The sequence below is a fragment of the Aethalodelphis obliquidens genome, unplaced genomic scaffold (assembly GCF_003676395.1).
Source record: "Aethalodelphis obliquidens isolate GAN/ISIS:26980383/991018 unplaced genomic scaffold, ASM367639v1 scaffold28, whole genome shotgun sequence".
Classification (NCBI taxonomy): domain Eukaryota; kingdom Metazoa; phylum Chordata; class Mammalia; order Artiodactyla; family Delphinidae; genus Aethalodelphis; species Aethalodelphis obliquidens.
The window spans coordinates 1,437,300-1,455,033 of NW_020837972.1; the positions used below are offsets into that span (position 1 = coordinate 1,437,300).

Genomic DNA, 17,734 nt, shown 5'->3' on the forward strand with positions numbered 1-17,734 from the left:
TAGGCCAGGCTGTGGTCCTTGGGGTTGTCCAGGCCTTGGCCATGCCTGCCCCACAGCTCCCCAGGGCCCCTCTGCCTGAGGTCCTGGACTCTCCCCGCTCTGCCGGCTCCGGGCCTCACCTCCCTCAGTTCTCACCTCAAGAGCGTAGATGAGCTATTGCTGTTCTCCAGACAAAGGACCTATGCGCTGGGAGGTGGAGTGACTTAGCCAGGGTCACGTGATTCCTGTCCAGGGCTGCCTGGCTCTGAGGTCCAGGCTTTCTCTTCATTACTTGCTGCTTCTGAACAGCCCAGAAGGTTCAGAACAGGGAAGAGACTCCCAGACCCTCCTGCCTGGGGGTCCCCCAGCCTCCCTGGACCTTGGGTGTGGCTGGCCTGTTGCAGAATCCCCTCAAGGAGGGGAGCCCTAAAGCACCTCTCCTTCAGGCTCCTGCCTGCTTTCTTTTGGACCACGCCTGAGTTCTTTCTGTCCCTCACGGGAGCAGTCAGTTCTTGCAACCAGGGCTCTCCTGGAGCAGGGGTGGGAGGGGGCCAGTCAGAGTGTGCACCTGGGAGTCTGTACACTGGGCTTCCCCTGGCTGGGGGGACAGGACAGGGGCCTGGAGGCCACCTGGAGCCCCCTCTCCCCTCAATGGCTGCACGCTGGGGCCAGAGGCTCTGCACATCTGGGCCGGGGTTTCCTGTCACAGAGGGGCCACCTCCCTGCTCTGTGAGTTGGGATTCCGATGGGGCCCCACAGATGTGCTGGGGAGGTTATCGGGTACCCTCAGCCCAGACCCGCCCGCGCTCAGGAAGGGAAGAAGGGTGTGACTTCAGCGTACTCAGAGGTCGTGGTGGCTCCCCAGAAAAGCCAGAACGGGTCCAGACCTCTGGCAGTGCGCCCACCCTGCCCCTGGGAACCTGGGGGCTGAAGATCAGAGGAGCAGGGAGCGCAGCCCAGCCCGGTGAGTGGCGGTCGGGCGCCCTGGGCCAGCCCCTTCCCCTTGGCCTCCGTTTCCCCGAGTGCATTGAGACCTAGGAGGCAACTCCCTCAGGATCCTATACCCTTGGACCCTGGGAAGGGGGTGTTTGTTTGTAGTTTGTCTTTGGGTTGGGGAGGGTCCTGCTTCTCTCCCTGGAGGGGCCGCCCTGGGTCTTGGCTCGAGGGATGTCCTGGGCTGAGATGGGGATTTTAGAACCAGAATTCTTGGGGCTGCCTGACCTGTAGCTAGAGCGCTCCTGGCCGCACGTCCAGCTCTGGGGGTCTGTCCATCTGTCTGTCAGTTTGTGAGTCACTGCCTGATTTGGGTGTTTCTGTCATCCCAGTTTTCCAAGTGTGTGAGGTCTCACCTGGTCCCCCACACTGGGTCCTAACCTGGCAATGGTTAGATCTTGCGGCTGCCCGTGGGATTGGGCTGGGTGCGAGGCCACAGGCCTGCCCCGGTGGGCTGGTACAACTCAGGCCCAGGCCTAGAGGCCAGCATGTCCACCTGCGTCTCCACCACACGCATGCAATTGTGTGTGGAATTGTTAGCTCCCAGGGCATTAGGGTCCTTGGGGGTCACTGGGCCGGCTCTCGGCCTTCTTGGCAGGTTACAGATGGGGAGACCTGCTCAGGGAGTGCAGGAGACTGAGACCTCCCTGGGGTTGGGGCACAGGGCTTGGGGCACAGGGCTTGGGAAGTGCCTGGAGAACACAGCTTCTCTGGGAAGGGGATATGACCCTGGCCTTCTCGCACAGCTGATGCGCTGGGTGCTGTCTGACAGGTAGGTCTTGAGCTGTCCTGGGCCAGGGGAGGGGGACTCGCAGAACCACTTCCTTGTCCACCCAGGCTCCAGAGAATTCTAGGGAAAAGGAAGTCGGTCTGGTCAGCCCAGGCCTCGGGTTGGGTCATTTATAACTGAGGTTGGGGGCGCTTGCTGGCTCACCTGGAGCCCCAGTCCACCTGTCTGCCTCAGCGCGGCCACTCCTGAGCATGAGGCCGAGGACCACGGAGCCTAAGCGCTTGTTCTCAGAAAGATGCAGCCCATGCCCGGGGAGGGCCCTGCCCGCAGCCCCTCAGCCCCACGTCCGGCATCTGCAGGGTGGGGGGCTGTTGGGTGGGTGGGGACGGGAGATGAGCAAACCTCAGGCGTGAAGAGTCCCAGGCTCATTTCTGCCCTTTCTGATCTCCATGCTCATACAGAAGAAGTGACCTCTTCAGCCCTCCTTGAAGGCATTTGAGCAGAAATTCAGGGTTTAAGGTTTTCACCCCCACCCCAGCTGGGTAGGGCCGTGAGGTCCCACGCTCACCAAGTTGCTCCAGAGCGGGGTTATTTTCCTGCGTAGAGGGGAGAATAAGGCCACGCCCTCTCCATGTTCTACCTGGTCCCACCGGGTGGGACTGGTCCAAGCAGGAGGAAGGAGGGGCAGCTGTCTGCAGCTGACTGACTGTGAGCCCAGGGAAGCTGCTTCCCCATCCGTATGTGGGAGAGGGGAGCGGTGTGTTCCATTAATTCATGTATTCAACACACGCTCTCATTATCCCCCTTTTACAGAGGGGAAACGAAGCACTTCACAGAGGGGTGAAGTGACTTAACCAAGGTCGCACAGCTGGGCATGGCAGAACCATTATTCACAAAGAAGGTCAATAGTGCCCCTAGGGGCCTGGGGAGGTTCCCTGGGGGAAGGGATATTTTAGCTGAACCCTGAGGGACCGGGAGGATTTTGCAAGATCCCTCTCAATCCCAGCTGTCTGCGTTGGTGACTGAGTGTCTACCGCTGGTGGCAATGGGTGCGTGGCAATGGGTGTGTCGGCGGGCACGTGAGGCATAGCCCTGCCTCCTCCCTGACCCTGGGCTGGGCTGGGTGAGCCCGTTGGGCAGCAGGCGGGGTTTGTGTCTCACTTTCCCAGGCAGGCCCAGGTGCTGGGGTTCCCGAGCCAGGGGTATCTTAAATGGGGGTGCCCAGAGCTCCCTTCCCAGGGGGTTGGTCACGGTGCCACATGGATGGGTGTGCTGCACTGGTGTGTGCATTCACAGTGTGCAGGCCTTCATGGGCATCTACAGGCAAGTCTGTTTTGGCCAGAAAGTGTGTGTATGTGTGTCTGTCTACACGTGTGTCTCAGTGTCCGTGTGTCTCAGTGTCCATGTGTCCTTGTACTTATGGCTCCATGTCGGAGGTCTGGATGTCTGTGGTTGTGCATGCATCTAATTTCTTATAAACATCAGCTGTGTGCCTGGCTCCGTGTCTGCATGTGTCCTGTGTATGTGTGGCTGGTGTGTGCATCTATGCCTGTGTGTGAGCATTTGTGGCATGTATTTCTGTGTGTCTGTTTTTGTCTGTGGCTGGGGCAGTTTTTCTATGTCCACGTGTGCGTGCACACGTCTGCATCTTTTGTTTTCACATTCACACCTGTGCCCGTGTACACCCTCTTGTCCACTTTCCTTCTGGGGACCCACTTCCCTCAGGGCCCCCTGCTCTCCCTCTCCCTGATAGCAGAAGGCCCAGCTCCCTGCCGTCCCCTGGGGAGTGGTGGGCTGTGCTGCCCAGCCCCCCAAGCCCTACCTCTTCACCACTGCCCTCCGCCCCTGGCCGCCTTCCCCCCAGCCTCTCCCGTCTCCCTCTTCCCTCTCTGCCCACTTCTCTGTTCCTCTTCTGTCTACAGCCCAAAGGGAGCCTAGCCCTGCTTTCTGTCCCCCTGTGCATATGCCCCTCAGCCTGAGCTCTCTGCAGTGACCCAGCCCCAGTGCCCTCTGCAGCCCAGCACCCCCCATTTCCCAGGGTCCTGAGTCAGCCCACGGTTGTCCTTGCCTGTGTGGCCACCCCAGACCTCCCGCTGGTCTCCCTGCTTGGGTCTCCCTCTCCTCTGGCTGCAGAAGCATATTTTCCCCAGCACTAGTGTGCTCCCTCCCTCCCCTGTCTCCAGCCTTCCGCAGCCCCCCTGCTCTGTCTTTGAGACCAGCACCCCCACCCCCACCCCACCCCTGGCCCCCCTCCCCCTCCAGTGTCTCACCTATGCTTGCTCTCTCCTCACACCAGGAGCCTCCACTCCAGGCAGCTTCCAGGCCCTGTCCTGAGCTGGCATACCCTGGCCTTTTAAATTTAGGTGTGCCTTTTCTAAGTTGACAAGAGCCCATGCACAGGGACTTCCCTGGTGGCGCAGTGGTTAAGAATCCTCCTGCCAGTGCAGGGGACACACGTTCGAGCCCTGGTCCGGGAAGATCCCACATGCTGTGGAGCAACTAAGCCCGTGTACCACAACTACTGAGCCTGTGCTCTAGAGCCCGTGAGCCATAACTACTGAGCCCGTGTGCCGCAACTACTGAAGCCCGTGTGCCTAGAGCCCATGCTCTGCAACAAGAGAAGCCACTGCAACGAGAAGCCCACGCACCACAACGAAGAGTAGCCCCCCCGGCTGCAACTAGAGAGAGCCCGTGTGCAGCAACGAAGACCCAACCAAAAATAAATGAATAAATACATTTATTTAAAAAAAAAAAAAAAGCCCATGCACAGGTGCTCACTGGGCAATAACACAGGAGGGGCTGTGGGAGACCCTCTGACTCTCCAGCCCCTTTGGAGTCGACTTCCTGCTTCCCAGCCTCTTGGTTTTCCTGGAGTCGTGTTCTTAACTCTGCCTTAAATTTTTATTTAATTGAAGTGAAATTCACATAATATAAAGTTGACCATTTAAAAGTGAATAGTGGGACTTCCCTGGCAGTCCAGTGGTTAAAACTCTGCGCTCCCACTGCAGGGAGCACAGGGTTCGATTCCTGGTTGGGGCATGATTGTGCAGCACGGCCAAAAAAAAAAAAAGTGAATAGCTACCTCAGTGGCATTTAGTACATTCACAGTGTTATGCAACCATCACCTCTTTCTAGTTCCCAACACATTTTCATCACCCCAAGAGGAAACCTTATACCCCTTAGCTGTCACTTCCCACTCCCCTCCCCCAACCCCTGGCAGTCACCAATCTGTCTTTATGGATTTCAGTATTCTGGACATTTCCTGTAAATGGAATCATCTAATATGTGACTTTTGGTGTCCAGCCTTCTCACTCAGCATGATGTTTTTTGAAGTGCATCTGGGTGGGAGTGTGTGTCAGTACTTCATTCTTTTTATGGCTGAATCATATCCCATTGTATGGACATAACCACTTTTTTTATCCATTATCTGTTGATGGACATTTGGGTTCCCACATTTTGCCTGTTAAACTCTGCCTTCTTGACTGTGGGGATGCCCCGCAGTTGTGTTTAATGCCACACACTGTCTCCCTTCTCTTCCTTACACACTTGTCTGTGGACAGGGTGACCTGGCGCCAGCTGGTCACACCCCATCACCCATTGAATGGCCACCAGCTGGCCCTTGGACAGAGCAAGCTTTGATGGCCTTTTCTCCCCTTGGAGCTGCAGGAGGTTTGTTTTTTCATATCAAGATAAATGCTCAGAGTTTCCTTAGCGTGTCCCCAAGAACAAGAAGAGGAAGAAAGCAAGTCTTCACAACACCTGTCCCAGGTCATTTCCTCCAGACCAGTAATCGGCATCCCTGCAAGTGAGTCCTGCCTCTGTGTCCCAATTTGTAGACAGCCCCATGAGGACCCTGGCTTGTTCCCCCAACTTCTTCCAGCTGCATTCTCTGTTGATCAAAGCTTCTGAGCTTTGTCTGCAGCTGGCACCCAGAGCAGGCGCAGCCCATCCTACTTCCTCCCTCCGTGCCCTCCACCCCTCCTGCCCCCAACCTCATGCTTGTGAGGACTAAGGACTCCCCATGGCAAGTGCCGGGAAACCGGCTCAACTAGCAGAAACGGGACTCTCATCACGTCCTGTGTAGTTGGGACCTGCCATGTGGTTGGCCCTGGCTTTCTGCAGGGACCAGGGACTCAGGGAAATCCCTTGGCCTTCCTGGCTGCACCAGCCACCCTCTTGCCCACTCGGCAGGACCCCACCACCGCCTCGTGACGTCCCAGCGCAGGAACCCCAGCCACGTGAGGGAGGCGTGTCTCCTGGGTCTGCCGTTATTCCTGGGAAGGATTCTGATTGGACCTGCTCAGGACGCAGGTGCATTGCTAAACCCCGGGGTACCACGAAGACCAGGCTGGGTTGGACCCCTCCTGGGGCAAGAAAGGGGCAGCCTGGCAAATGGGTCTTCCAAGCCCCTCCATGTGCTGGATATCGGCCTGTGTGTTTATTCATCCTTCACGGTAACTTCACCCTCCTGTAGGTTAGCCTCGTCTTGCTGATTTATCCCTGGCACCTGGCCTGGTGCCCCCCCCGCACTGTTACTTATTAAATACAGGTTGAATGAGGGACTGTAGGATTGTCTCCTCCAGTGAAGACCGGCCCCTTTCTACGAGACTGTCAGGTGCCGCTTATGTAGAATTTGTTCTGAAATGAATTCTTTAAAGGAAGCAGGAGAAATGCCTTGGCTTTTTCTTTTTCAGTTTGTTTCTCCAGGAAAGTGTTGAAATCTGCAGTGGCTAAAGAATAGGTTTTGAATTCGCTTTAGAAAAATCATCATAAAAGAAAAAGTGAGTGTCTTTAAAGTCGAGGCTTCCTGAAAAAAGAGATCACATGCTTTGGTGTATTGTGAGTGATATGATTCTGATGTCCTTGGGGAGAGGGCATGAGAAAGGCTCCAAGAGGGCCTGTTCCCACCTGGCAGCGAGGTGGGCTTGCAATTTCAGAGGCCTGGCTGCAGGTGTACTGGATATGGGATGGGGCTGCACTGGGGCCCTGAAGCCTGGGACTTCTGCAGATGGCCATGCATCCATCCGTTCACTAATGATTTATTGGGCAACTACTACGTTCTGGGGCCTGTGCTGTGCTCTGGAGACAGGCACCCTCTTGGAATTTACAGTCTGGCTGGGGAGACAACTCCACAGTTGTAAGAGTTTACAATTCTGAAAAATGCTACGGAGACGGGTACGTGGTACTCTGGGGTGGGGTCAGGGAGCAGGAACCAGACTGGGGTAAAGGAAGGTCACTGGAAGAGGTGAAGCTTGGACTGAAACTTGTTGTCTGATGGCAGTTCAGTAGGTGGAGTGTTCAGGCAGTGGGTACAGCATGTGCAAAGGCCCTGGGGTGAGAGCTCAGCTCCTCTGTGGGGCTGAGGAAGGTCAGAGAAAGTGGTGGGCTAGAGAGCTGTTGGGTGAGGCTGGGGAGGTGGGCAGGGCCTGGGGGACTGAGGTGATGACTTTGGCCTTATCCGAATGGCAACAGGAAGCCAGGCAGTGTTTTGAGCAAGAGGATGGGACCAAGCTGTGTTGTACAAGCCCCTCCGGAGGGGCTGCAATGGCAGCAAAGTGGTTTTGTGGTGGCTTGGTTTTCCCCTCCCTCCTTGCCTTCCTCCCTCCCTGTTCGACTTCCAGCCACACCAGCTGTTCTCTAAACTGGTCCAGTGAGGTCCTATTTGCCCATCAGCTCATGCAGTTCTCTCAACGTGGAATTTGTAGCATTTCTTTTCTGCCTTTCCGCCAATGAAACCAACGTTGTCTTTGCAAACCTGCAGAAATACTGACCTCCGTCGCCAAGTCCTCCCCAGGCAGCCACCCCCATGAGAGCCAACCTCCCCTCTCCCGGCTCTGGGAGCCGCTGGTTTTTGTTTCTGTTGAGCCTTTGCTCCCTCCCAGCTGTGTGACCTTCCGCCAAGTTCCCCACCTCTCAGGCCTCAGTTTCCCCACGTACTGGGCGGAGACCATGATTTCTGCCTCATTAGGAGGTTTTGAGGATTCAGAGATCTGGCCCACGTGAAAGGGCCAGAACTGGGCCCGGCACCCGGAAGAGCTGCAGAAATGGTCTCGAATGTCACCACTGGGCAGACAGCACGTCCCTGTGACATCAAGACATTTTTGGCAAGAATGTGATGTTTCGGGACTTCCGTGGTGGTGCAGCGGTTAAGAATCTGCCTGCCAATGCAGGGGACATGGGTTTGATCCCTGGCCCGGGGAAGATCCCACGTGCCGTAGAGCAACTAAGCCCATGCCACAACTACTGAGCCTGAGATCTAGAGCCTGCGAGCCACAACTACTGAACCTACGTGCCACAACTACTGAAGCCCTCACGCCTAGATCCTGTGCTCTGCAACAAGAGAAGCCACCGCAATGAGAAGCCTGTGCACCGCAACGAAGAGTAGCCCCCGCTCGCTGCAACTAGAGAAAGCCCGTGCACAGCAACAAAGACCCAACACAGCCAAAAATAAATTTATTTAAAAACGAAAAAGAATATGTTTCAAAATAGGCGTCATATGTTGTCATCGTGAGAAAAGTCAGAACTCCATTGGACTTCCTGATCCAGTTTAATGATTAGGTTTTCTTTTCTTTACAGAGCCATCTCAGTGTTTAGAGCTGCCATGGGACCCCTGGGGCGTTATAGGGTTGTGGGTTCTTTGTGGTCATCTCGCCTGTCCCCAAATCTTACAGAGGGGCCCCTGGGCTCAGAGAGGGTGGCCTGGGGGTGGGGGCCGTCTGCACCCTCAGCTCCTGGTTATCCCACCTCAGAGTAGACGAATCAGCCCCCACCTGCCTTCCTCTCGGCCTAGGGGTTCGCCATGGCAGGGCCTGGTCTGGGGGCCGATGGCTGGCGTGAGGCTCCTGCACAGTAGCCAGTTCCCCCCCACCTCTGCCCTTCCCTGAATAGGTGTTCAGGCCCCTGGAAGGAGGACCAGTCAGTTACCCAACTGGGCGGAGCCACTGGGTGCAGGGGAGGGCATGGAGTCTCATCCCCATGGACATACCAGGTCCCAGAAGAACTGTGGCAGGTCTTGAGTCAAATGACCCCCCAGCTGACAGTGACCTCAGTGACCTCGTGGGGGCCCTGGAAGATCCTTGCTCACCCGGTGTTTATGTAACACGTGTTTCCCAACCGCCCTCAAAGTCACCCTGTGACATAAGCAAATGCGCACCTTCATCTGCCCCAGTGGCAGGAGGGATAAGTGGTCATCGGATACTTGCTATGGGCCGGGCACTGGCGTGCACTCTTCACTGAATTACACTGACCATCCAGTAAGGCAGCATTTGCTCCTGCATTTTCAAAATTGAGATACAATTCACATACCATCAAATGCATTAAAGTGTATAATTCAGTGGTTTTCAGTATATTTACAAGACTGTGCAGTCATCTAGTTCAAAAACATTTTCATCCCCCCAAAAGAAACCCCGTACGCATAAGCTACTACCCCTGTTCCCCAGATCCCCCACTCCCTGGCAACCACTAATCTACTCTCTGTCTCTATGGAGTCACCTATTCCGGACATTGCCTATAAACAGAATGTTATGTGGCCTTTCGTCAATTTTTTTTTTGGCCGCGCCGTGTGGCATATGGGATCTTAGTTCACTGACCAGGGATCAAACCCACACCCCTTGCAGTAGAAGCGTGGAGTCTTAACCACTGGACTGCCAGGGAGTCTCTATGTGGCCTTTTGTGACTAACTTCTTTCACTGAGCATGATGATTTTGAAGTTCATCCACATTATAGCATGCATCAGTACCTCATTCCTTTCTGTGGCTGAATAATATTCTATTGTATGGATAGACCACATTTTAAAATCCATTTTCTGTTGATGGGAAGTTGGGTTGCTTCTACATTCAGGCTTTTGTGAATAAATGCCGCTGTGAACAATTGTGCACAAGTTCTTGTGTGATCATATGATTTCAGTTCTCTTGGGTGTATACTCAGGAGTGGAATTGTTTGTTGTATGACATTTCTATGTTCACCATTTGAGGAAGAGACATATTTTTTCCAAAGTGGCTGCACCCTTTTCCATTCTCACCAGCAGTGCACAAGGGATCCGACTCCTCCACGTTCTCTCCAACACTTCTTATTGTCTGTCTCTGATTATAGCTGCCCTGGTGGGGGTGAAGTAGCATCTCATAGTTTTGATGTGCATTTTCCGGATTCCTAATGATATTGATCATCTTTTCAGGTACTTCTTGGCCATTTGTGTCTGGTTTGGAGAAATGTCTGTTCAAATCACTTGCCCATTTAAAACCTGGGTTGTTTTGTCTCTTTAGTACTAAGTTGTGGCACTTCAGTCTACAGAGGGGAAACTGAGCCTCAGAAAGGGGGTGTGACTGGACCAGGAACACTGGGCCCACAAGCAGATGGAGACCAGAACTGGGTTGATCTCTGCCCCCCACCCCGCCGGCCTCTGCATCCAGCCCAGTGACCCCCTGCTCCAGTGTTGGCCTGCCCCTCAGGCCATGCCGAATCCTGTCCTTGCGTTTAAAGATGGAGGGCTCCCCAGCCGGAGGGTGAGCCGGAAAGGCAAGGAAGCAGCAGCTCTGAGGAACCAAGCCGGGCCTCTCTTCCCCTCCGAATCACGCGGACCTGCCTGACGTGGCCCGGGAAGAGGGGACAGCCCGGACCCTGTGGTCGGGGAGCCTATTTATACCGGCAGGGCCGTGTTGCAAGCCCTTCCTGCTGGCGAGAGGGACGTCACCGGGCGCTGACCTCACCAGAAACGCTGACGCATCTTCCCCTCACGCTTTGCTCGGATGGGGAGCGGGGCCTCCTCACCTTGGGGGCACTCCCCGCCCTCCTGCACATCACGGCTCCGGGTTCCCCCTGCCAGTGTCCCACCCAGCTCCGGGTTCCCCCTGCCAGTGTCCCCGCTCCCTGCTGCCCTCCAACCATGCCCTCTTCTTGCAAGCTTTTAGGGGCTGAATTGTGTCCCTCAAATTCGTGTGTTGAGGTCACAACCCCCAGCACCACAGAATGTGACTGTCTTTGGAGATAGAGCCTTGAAAGAGGTAATCGAGGTCAAATGAGGCTATTGGGTGGGCCCCACTCCAACATGACTGGTGTCATTATAAGGAGAGATCAGGACAGACATACACAGAGGGGTGACCATGGGAAGAGACCATGAAAAGGCGGCTGTCTACAAGCCAAGGAGAGAGGCCTTAGGATGAAACCAACCCCGCCGGCACCTTGATCTCAGACTTCTAGCTCCAGGACTGTGAGAAAATACCTTTCTGTCATTTAAGCCCCCCAGTCTGTGGCATTTGGTTATGGCAGCCCAAGCAAACTAATATATAAGTTTAAAGCCTCGTGCTCAGAGCGAGGTCTTTCAGATGTGACAGTCCTAGTTTGAATGCCCCCCTCCTCTTAAAGATTTCTACAAAGGGCAACTGAAGGAGGGGCGACCTCAACGTCTCTGGGTCTTGGAGGCCTCTTTAAACCGAGGAGATCTTATGGCTTCTGGACCGAGGGGTGAAAGCACCGGGCTGTCCCACGACTGTGGAGGTCGGTCAGCAAGGAGCCCCTGAGAGGGGCACGAAGCTCTCCAGCCAGACCTGGCTCTCCTGCCTGGAGCCCGGCCCTGAGCTTCTCCGAGCTTCCGTTTCCTCGTTAAAGAGAGCTGAGGCATCCCTGCCGGCCGCTCTCCCTCCCAGGGCTGTAGCAAGATGAGATCAGGGATGTGAAATGAAGCAGGATCCCGGACTGGCCGGGGCCCCAGGAAGCCGCCTCTTGGAGGTGGGCACCGAGATGAGAAATCGAGCGGAAGTGACGTTCTTGGGAGGAGAATCCGGAACTGGGGTGGCGGATTCCACCCTCAGGGGTGGCAGAATCCGCCCTCAGGGGTGGCAACGGTGTGATGAGGACCATGCTGGGCACCAGGGAGTGGGTGGGGGTGAGGAGAAGCCTCCTGGCGGTGGGGTGCCTCTGGTTTTGCCCACTGCTAGATCCTCAACACCTGGCAAAGCGCGCGGCCAAGTGAAAGTTTGTTGACTGCATAAATGAGCGATGTGGGTGTGTCTGCAGAGGGGAGGGCTGGTGGGAACGGCCTTGGTGGTGATGATGGGTGCCGGGGTGGTGATGGGTGGGAGCGTGCCTGGCCCTCCTCCTTCTGGCCACCTTGGCTTTCCTAGTCCAGGCTCCACAGGGCCTGAGCAGCTCAGGCCTCCCTGGCAGCCCCCAGGGGCCCCACCCTGGCTCCTCAGCCTTTGACATCCTCCTCCCCACCGAGCTCCTCAGGGTGCAGGCCAAGGACCCTCGTCCAGGTCTGCTGGATGTGCTGGGGCTGCCGGGCATGGCATGCAGGCCGGGGCCAGCCCCTCCACCCCCTCATCTGCCCTCTCCTAGGCCTCAGTTTATCCTGCGCTGAAGCAGCAGGTTGGCTCGGGAGGTGCTGTCTCTGGCCCCTTCATTCATCTGTGAGAAGCAGAGGACTGACTCAAGATCACTATCTTTCAGAGAAAGTGAAACCTGGTCCCCAACGGTCGCCGCAGCAACTCCCCATCTCCTCCGGCCCCCCACCCCACCTCCCGACAGCTAGTACTTAGAATCAGACTTTCATCTTTCCTTTTGCCTTCAAAGGGCGTTTGCCTTGTATGTCCATGACTGCAGCAGCCCTGTGAGGTGGCTGGGAAATACTTTTCGAATCCTCATTTTACGGTGGGTGGGTGGGGCTCTGAGGCCCAGAGAGGTTAAGCGACTTGCCTTGGATCACACAGCATGTCAGTGGGCTTGAACCCTAATCTCCTGTTTCTCTTGCCTCAAGTGCCTGGTTCTCCCTAGAGGGCCCTGTCTATAGAAAAAGAGCCTGGCTGTGGGCAATGGGCCTGGGATGGGGAAGGCTGGTTATGTGAGGGGTGCCTGGTGGGGGAAAGGAGATGGCTGAGAGCCCCACTGGAGGATGCAGGTCCTGGGGCCAGAACCACAATCTCGGGGCTGCCAGCCTGGGTCTGGCTCTGTGCCCAGAGCCCGGTGGTTTCCGCTCACAGATGTCCCAACAGCCCTGGCAGGAGGGCGGGAAGGGCACTCAAGAAGGAAGATGTCTCGCTCCCTTCAGCCCCAAACCACAGAGGCCTGTGAGGCCGATGGCTCCTGGGCTGGGACTGGGCTGTGCGCCCTCCAGGAGCCCAGCTGGTGGACTCTCCCCTCCACCCCGGGCACAGCCCCCTGCAGCGAGCATGGACCCCCTTGCTCCCTGCTCACCCCAGGAAGGCTGAGGCTGCGGTTTGCATCATCCTTGGGCGTGGGGCTGACCTCGAAGAACGAATTCGAAGAAAACAGGAGGAGGAGCAGGCATGCCACCGCACCCAGCGCCCATTGGCCGCCTGTGGAAACTTTGGTTTTTGGGGTCATGTTCCCAGAAGGCCTGCCCTCCCCCCTCCCCCTCCCCACCCACCTCACGAGGTGTTGGCCAATCCTCCCGGCGGGCATAAAGTGGCTGCCAGCCCGCAGGGCTCCAAGCCTGGAGGTGTCACCCCCGGCAGGCGCAGGCCAGAGCTCGGTCACCCAGCATGCGGGCACAGTGTATGCGGAGGACACTGCTCAGTAAGTACTTCCTTCCTCCCCACCAGCACCTGCTTGCTGTGCTCATGGGTGCCAGCGGGGAGCAGGGGCACCCTCTGTCCTTCAGGAATAGGGGAGGCCAGGCGCCGGGCAGAGGATGCTGAGAAGGGGAGAGAGCCAGGGGGTCAGGCAAAGAGAGGGATCCACTGAGAACAGAGCATCTTCACAGGGTAGAGAAGGATATTACCAGAGGGCTTCCACGGGGAGGGTGATGTAGAGTCAACTCTGGGAGCAAGGGAGTGAAGGAAGGGGATCACTGCGGGAGAAGCCAGGGAAGCAGGTGGGAGGTAGGAGATGTGCTGGGGCAAAGGAGGAAGCCGCAGAAGCTGAGCAGCATCATGGTGTGATGTCTGGAAGGGCTGTGGAGCCTCCTTCTTGCCCCGATTTGGAGGCTCTGGGATGAATGGACACTGTCAGCCGGGCCTGGGGGCCCTGGAGCCCACACAATCACACAGCGCACATAGCCACACCCACAGGATGACATGCACACAGAGTCACGTGACGTCATCTGGAACCCTCAATCTCACCAATCTGGGAACCCCCACATGCAGCCCGGGGCCCCTGCCCTGGATGGGACACAACGGTTGTGTGTGGCCAGCTGTTTCCTCGAGCCTCGCACAGATCTAGACGCACACCCATGCAGGCACCCTAGTCCCACGTGCGCTGTGCCCACACCAGCCCCCCTGCCCGAGCCCAGCAGCAGGTACCTGGGGGCCGGCGAGGGCTGCCTGGTAGTCATTGTGCCTAGGCGCCTGGCCCCTTGGCCTCCCCAGCAGCATCTTCCCCAAGGGGCCACAGTTCTTAGGAAGGGAAGGTGGTGTCACTGCCTTCCGGGCCATTGCGCCACAGGCCCTTCCGACCACGTGGCTGCCAGGGCCTTGTGGGTGGGTGGGGGGAGGCAGGGGAGTGGTAATTATATCCGCCCCCCAGAATGTTCTGGCTCACAGCATCTCTGGTGGGCCTGACAAAAGTGGCCACTTACGGAGAGAGGAGGGAGGCCTGAGAGATGGGGTCACGGGCTGGCCTTGGGTGACCTGAGCAAGCCCTTCTCCTTTGGAGCCTTGGTTTTCCTGTCAGTCAAATGGGGGCATGGACGAGATGGTCTCACGTATCCTTTCCAGATGGAAACTTTGGGTGGAAAGGCAGCCTCTCCTGGTTCTGCAGACATAGATCAAGGTGTCTAGCTGCTCCTGGGCTGCAAAATCCTCCAGAGCGCACCTGCGTGGGGGTGTGGGGTCTGTTACAGCAGGTTCAGGGCCTGCAGCAGTGGTCACCCCTTAGCCCAGAGGACTTGCAGGGAGCAGCCCCACCTGGGCCACCCCAGGTCAGCTCCTGAGTTTGGCAGGCTTGACTCTAGCCAGGCCCCACCACCTCTTCTCAAAGTCTTACTTGGTGAATTGCAACCACTGTTTTGGGTGTTGGGCAGTGACTCGCTGGGAAGGTGGTGGAGGTCCCAGCAGGTAGCCCCGTGCATGCACCGTGCCCAGCCCCGCCCCCAATGGCAAAAAGCTGGGGATGATGGGCTGTGCCCTCTGAGGCCCGCTTGAGTGACCTCCTCTCTGAAAGGCACCCACCTGTGGCTTCCTCACTAAGGCAGGTGACATGTCCCCTCTCTGCCCCAGGTGTGATCCTCGGACTCCTGTTCCTGAGCATGACGGCCACAAGCAAGTGCTTGGGCAAGTACCATGAACTCCTCCTGCAGCTCCGGCGTCAGGCAGACCTTATGCAGGACACCAGCACGCTCCTGGACCCCTATGTGAGTGACCGGCCCCTGGGGGCATCTCAGAGAACTGTGGGGTTAGGGCAGCAGTGAGTCCCAGAGAGGACAGGCCCAAGCCTTACTCAATCTGAGGCTGGGGGGAAAACGAGTCTCCGTGTTATTCCTGGGCCACGGTGAACATCCCAGGCCTAACCCTGAGATGCCAAGTAGGCAGTGCAGCTCCCCCAGCTTAGTGGGCCTGGAGTGTGAACCCCAACTCCATTGCCTCATTCGTCCATTTGCCCCATGTGCTCACTGCACACCTACCACGGGCCTTGTTCTAGGCACCGGGATGTAGCAGTGAACAGTCCCACCCTCCTGAGCTCATGTCACCTCCCGTCACCTCCCCAATGACACACCTCATGCCACAATCACCACCTGTGTGGTCACCCCTCCAGCTCCCTGGCATACCTCTAACCTCACCTGCAGTGATCCAGGAGTCCTCGCCCCTCTTCGGCCTCAGTTTCTGGATCTGTACAATGGGAGGATTGGAAGGGGGGGTACATGAGGTCCAGCAGTTCAAGGCTGAGCAGAGCAGGTTCATGTGTGTGTGTGTGTGTGTGTGGTGGGGGCTCCAGCTCTCACCCCTGCATTGTCTTTTCCCCACAGATCCGCATCCAAGGCCTGGACACGCCAGGACTGAAGGAGCACTGCAGGGAGCGCCCCGGGGCTTTCCCCAGCGAGGACGCCCTGCGGGGGCTCAGCAGACAGGGCTTCCTGCAGACCCTCAATGCCACGCTGGGCCTCGTCCTGCACAGACTGACTGCTTTGTATCAGGACCTCCCTGAAGCCCAGCAGTTGGTGGGACTGAACATCCGCGGGTTCAGGAGTAACATCCATTGCATGTCCCAGCTGCTGCGCAGCTCCTCAGAGGCAGAGACACCTGAGCCCACTCAGCCAGGCCCCGGGCCCACGCCGCCGCCCACACCGCCCTCAGACGCCTTCCAGCACAAGTTGAAGAGCTGCAGGTTCCTGCACGGCTACCACCGCTTCATGCACTCTGTGGGGCAGGTCCTCCAGGAGTGGGGGGGGAGCCGGAGCCGGAGCCGGAGCCGGAGCCGGAGACACAGCCCCTGCCGGGCCCCTGGAGACACAGCCCTCGCCAGGCCCTGCAGAGCGGGGGCCCGCAGGACGTGGCCCTTCCGGAGGTCCAGGAGACTCATGCCGAGGGGACAGCTTCCCCGGTAGCCTTAGGGTGAAAGGTCAGCAGGTACTCTGCAGGATGGCGCAGCCCCAGGGCCTGCCATCCTGCTCCCCTCTGTTCCCCACCTCTCAGAAGTGCACTTTAAGGGGTGGGAGCTGTGCAGCCCCTCTACCTCCTCTGGGCTGGGCTAGGGACATAGGGTCAGGCTGTTGAGCCCCCCAGCCCTGAGTTCCTCAGTCTGGTGGGGTGGCCAGGTCAGGTCCACACGGGGCCAACTTTCCATTGATTCAGGGGTCTGATGACACAGGATGACTCATGGCCAGACTGGCTGCCACCCCCTGCTCTGCTGCCCGGAGGCCTGCCGGACTGTCCCTCTCATGACTTGCAGGGCCGTTGCCCCCATACTTCCTCCTTTCCCTAGTGGCCTGGTTCCAAGGCGGGGAGGTCAGGGCCTGAGCTGGCCTCCTATGCCTCATCACGTCTCGGGCCAGACCCCTGGATGTCTGGATGACCTCACTTTAGGCAGCTGTGATGGGGCAGAGTGCACTAGAAAGAGCACTGATTTGGGGAGGTCCAAGGTTGGTCCCTAACTTGCTGTGTGGCCTCAGCAAGGCCACTTTACCTCTCTGTACCTCAGTTTTCTCTTTGTGATTCGAAGGGCTTGGGGGCCATGTACAGCCCTCTCTGCCTGTCAGTTGCTGGGACTCTGTGACATAGGGTGGATATCAAATTCTCTCCATACATGGGGATACGCAGTACAGATGGCCACTGGGCACAGACTGAGTTCTCTGGAAGAGACCTCCTAGCTAGCACCTGGAAGCGCCTGGTCTTGGGTCTTCGGTGCTAGCTGCTCCCCCTGGTGGTACATCGTGGTATTTTCTTATGCTGAAACCATTGCCCTCCTGGAGGGGGTCCCAGAAGCTGCTGGGCCAATTCCTTGGAGGGACATGACTAATTTATAGATTTTTTAAATCAGTTTTTATCTGTTTCCTATTTATAAGGCTTATTTATAATGTGTATTTAATGTTAATATTGTGCCAACATATATTTAAAACTTGCCTGGTTTCTAAAGCCCCTGTGTCTCTCTGCTGCCTTGTGGGACAGGATTTGGGGGAGCCTCTTGGCGGGGGGTCCCTATGTGGTAAGGCCACAAGCATCCACCACCTGGGGCCTGGGCTGGGGGGTCCTTGCTCTATCCAGGAAGGGAAGTCGCACACCCCAGTCAGCTGGGGGCTCTGACTGCGGGGCATCTCAAACGCAGACAAGGTGTTTGTTGTTTCTGAATGGGTCTCTCTTGAGAAGCTGGGGACCAGGGGTGTTGGGGTTTGGGAGCCAGAGGGGAGGGAGGAAGGATGGAGTGTCTGGGTTGCTCTGGGCCCTTGTGGGTGTCTGGCTGGGGGTATGTGTGCTGATGTGTGTTGTGTGAAACAGACAAGATAATAATAGATCCTGCCTCACATGTGGCCTGTAACCTGGTAGGTGCTTGAAACTGCTTCCTGAAGGGCCCCGGGGTGGATAGGGATTCCACCTGGCTCTCTCCGGATGCTCAGGGCCCCGCCTCGGAAGGGTCATCTATAGGCTG

At 57.2% G+C, this 17,734-nt stretch overlaps 1 protein-coding gene across 1 annotated transcript; it reads left to right on the forward strand.

Annotated features, from left to right (window-relative positions):
- Nucleotides 1-12,259: 12,259 nt before the first annotated feature.
- Nucleotides 12,260-17,193, forward strand: OSM (oncostatin M). Its single transcript, XM_027125255.1, has 3 exons — nt 12,260-13,231; nt 14,872-15,005; nt 15,618-17,193. Exons 1-3 carry the CDS (start codon nt 13,198-13,200, stop codon nt 16,194-16,196), a joined length of 747 nt encoding a protein of 248 aa, XP_026981056.1. The 5' UTR covers nt 12,260-13,197; the 3' UTR covers nt 16,197-17,193.
- Nucleotides 17,194-17,734: the final 541 nt, after the last annotated feature.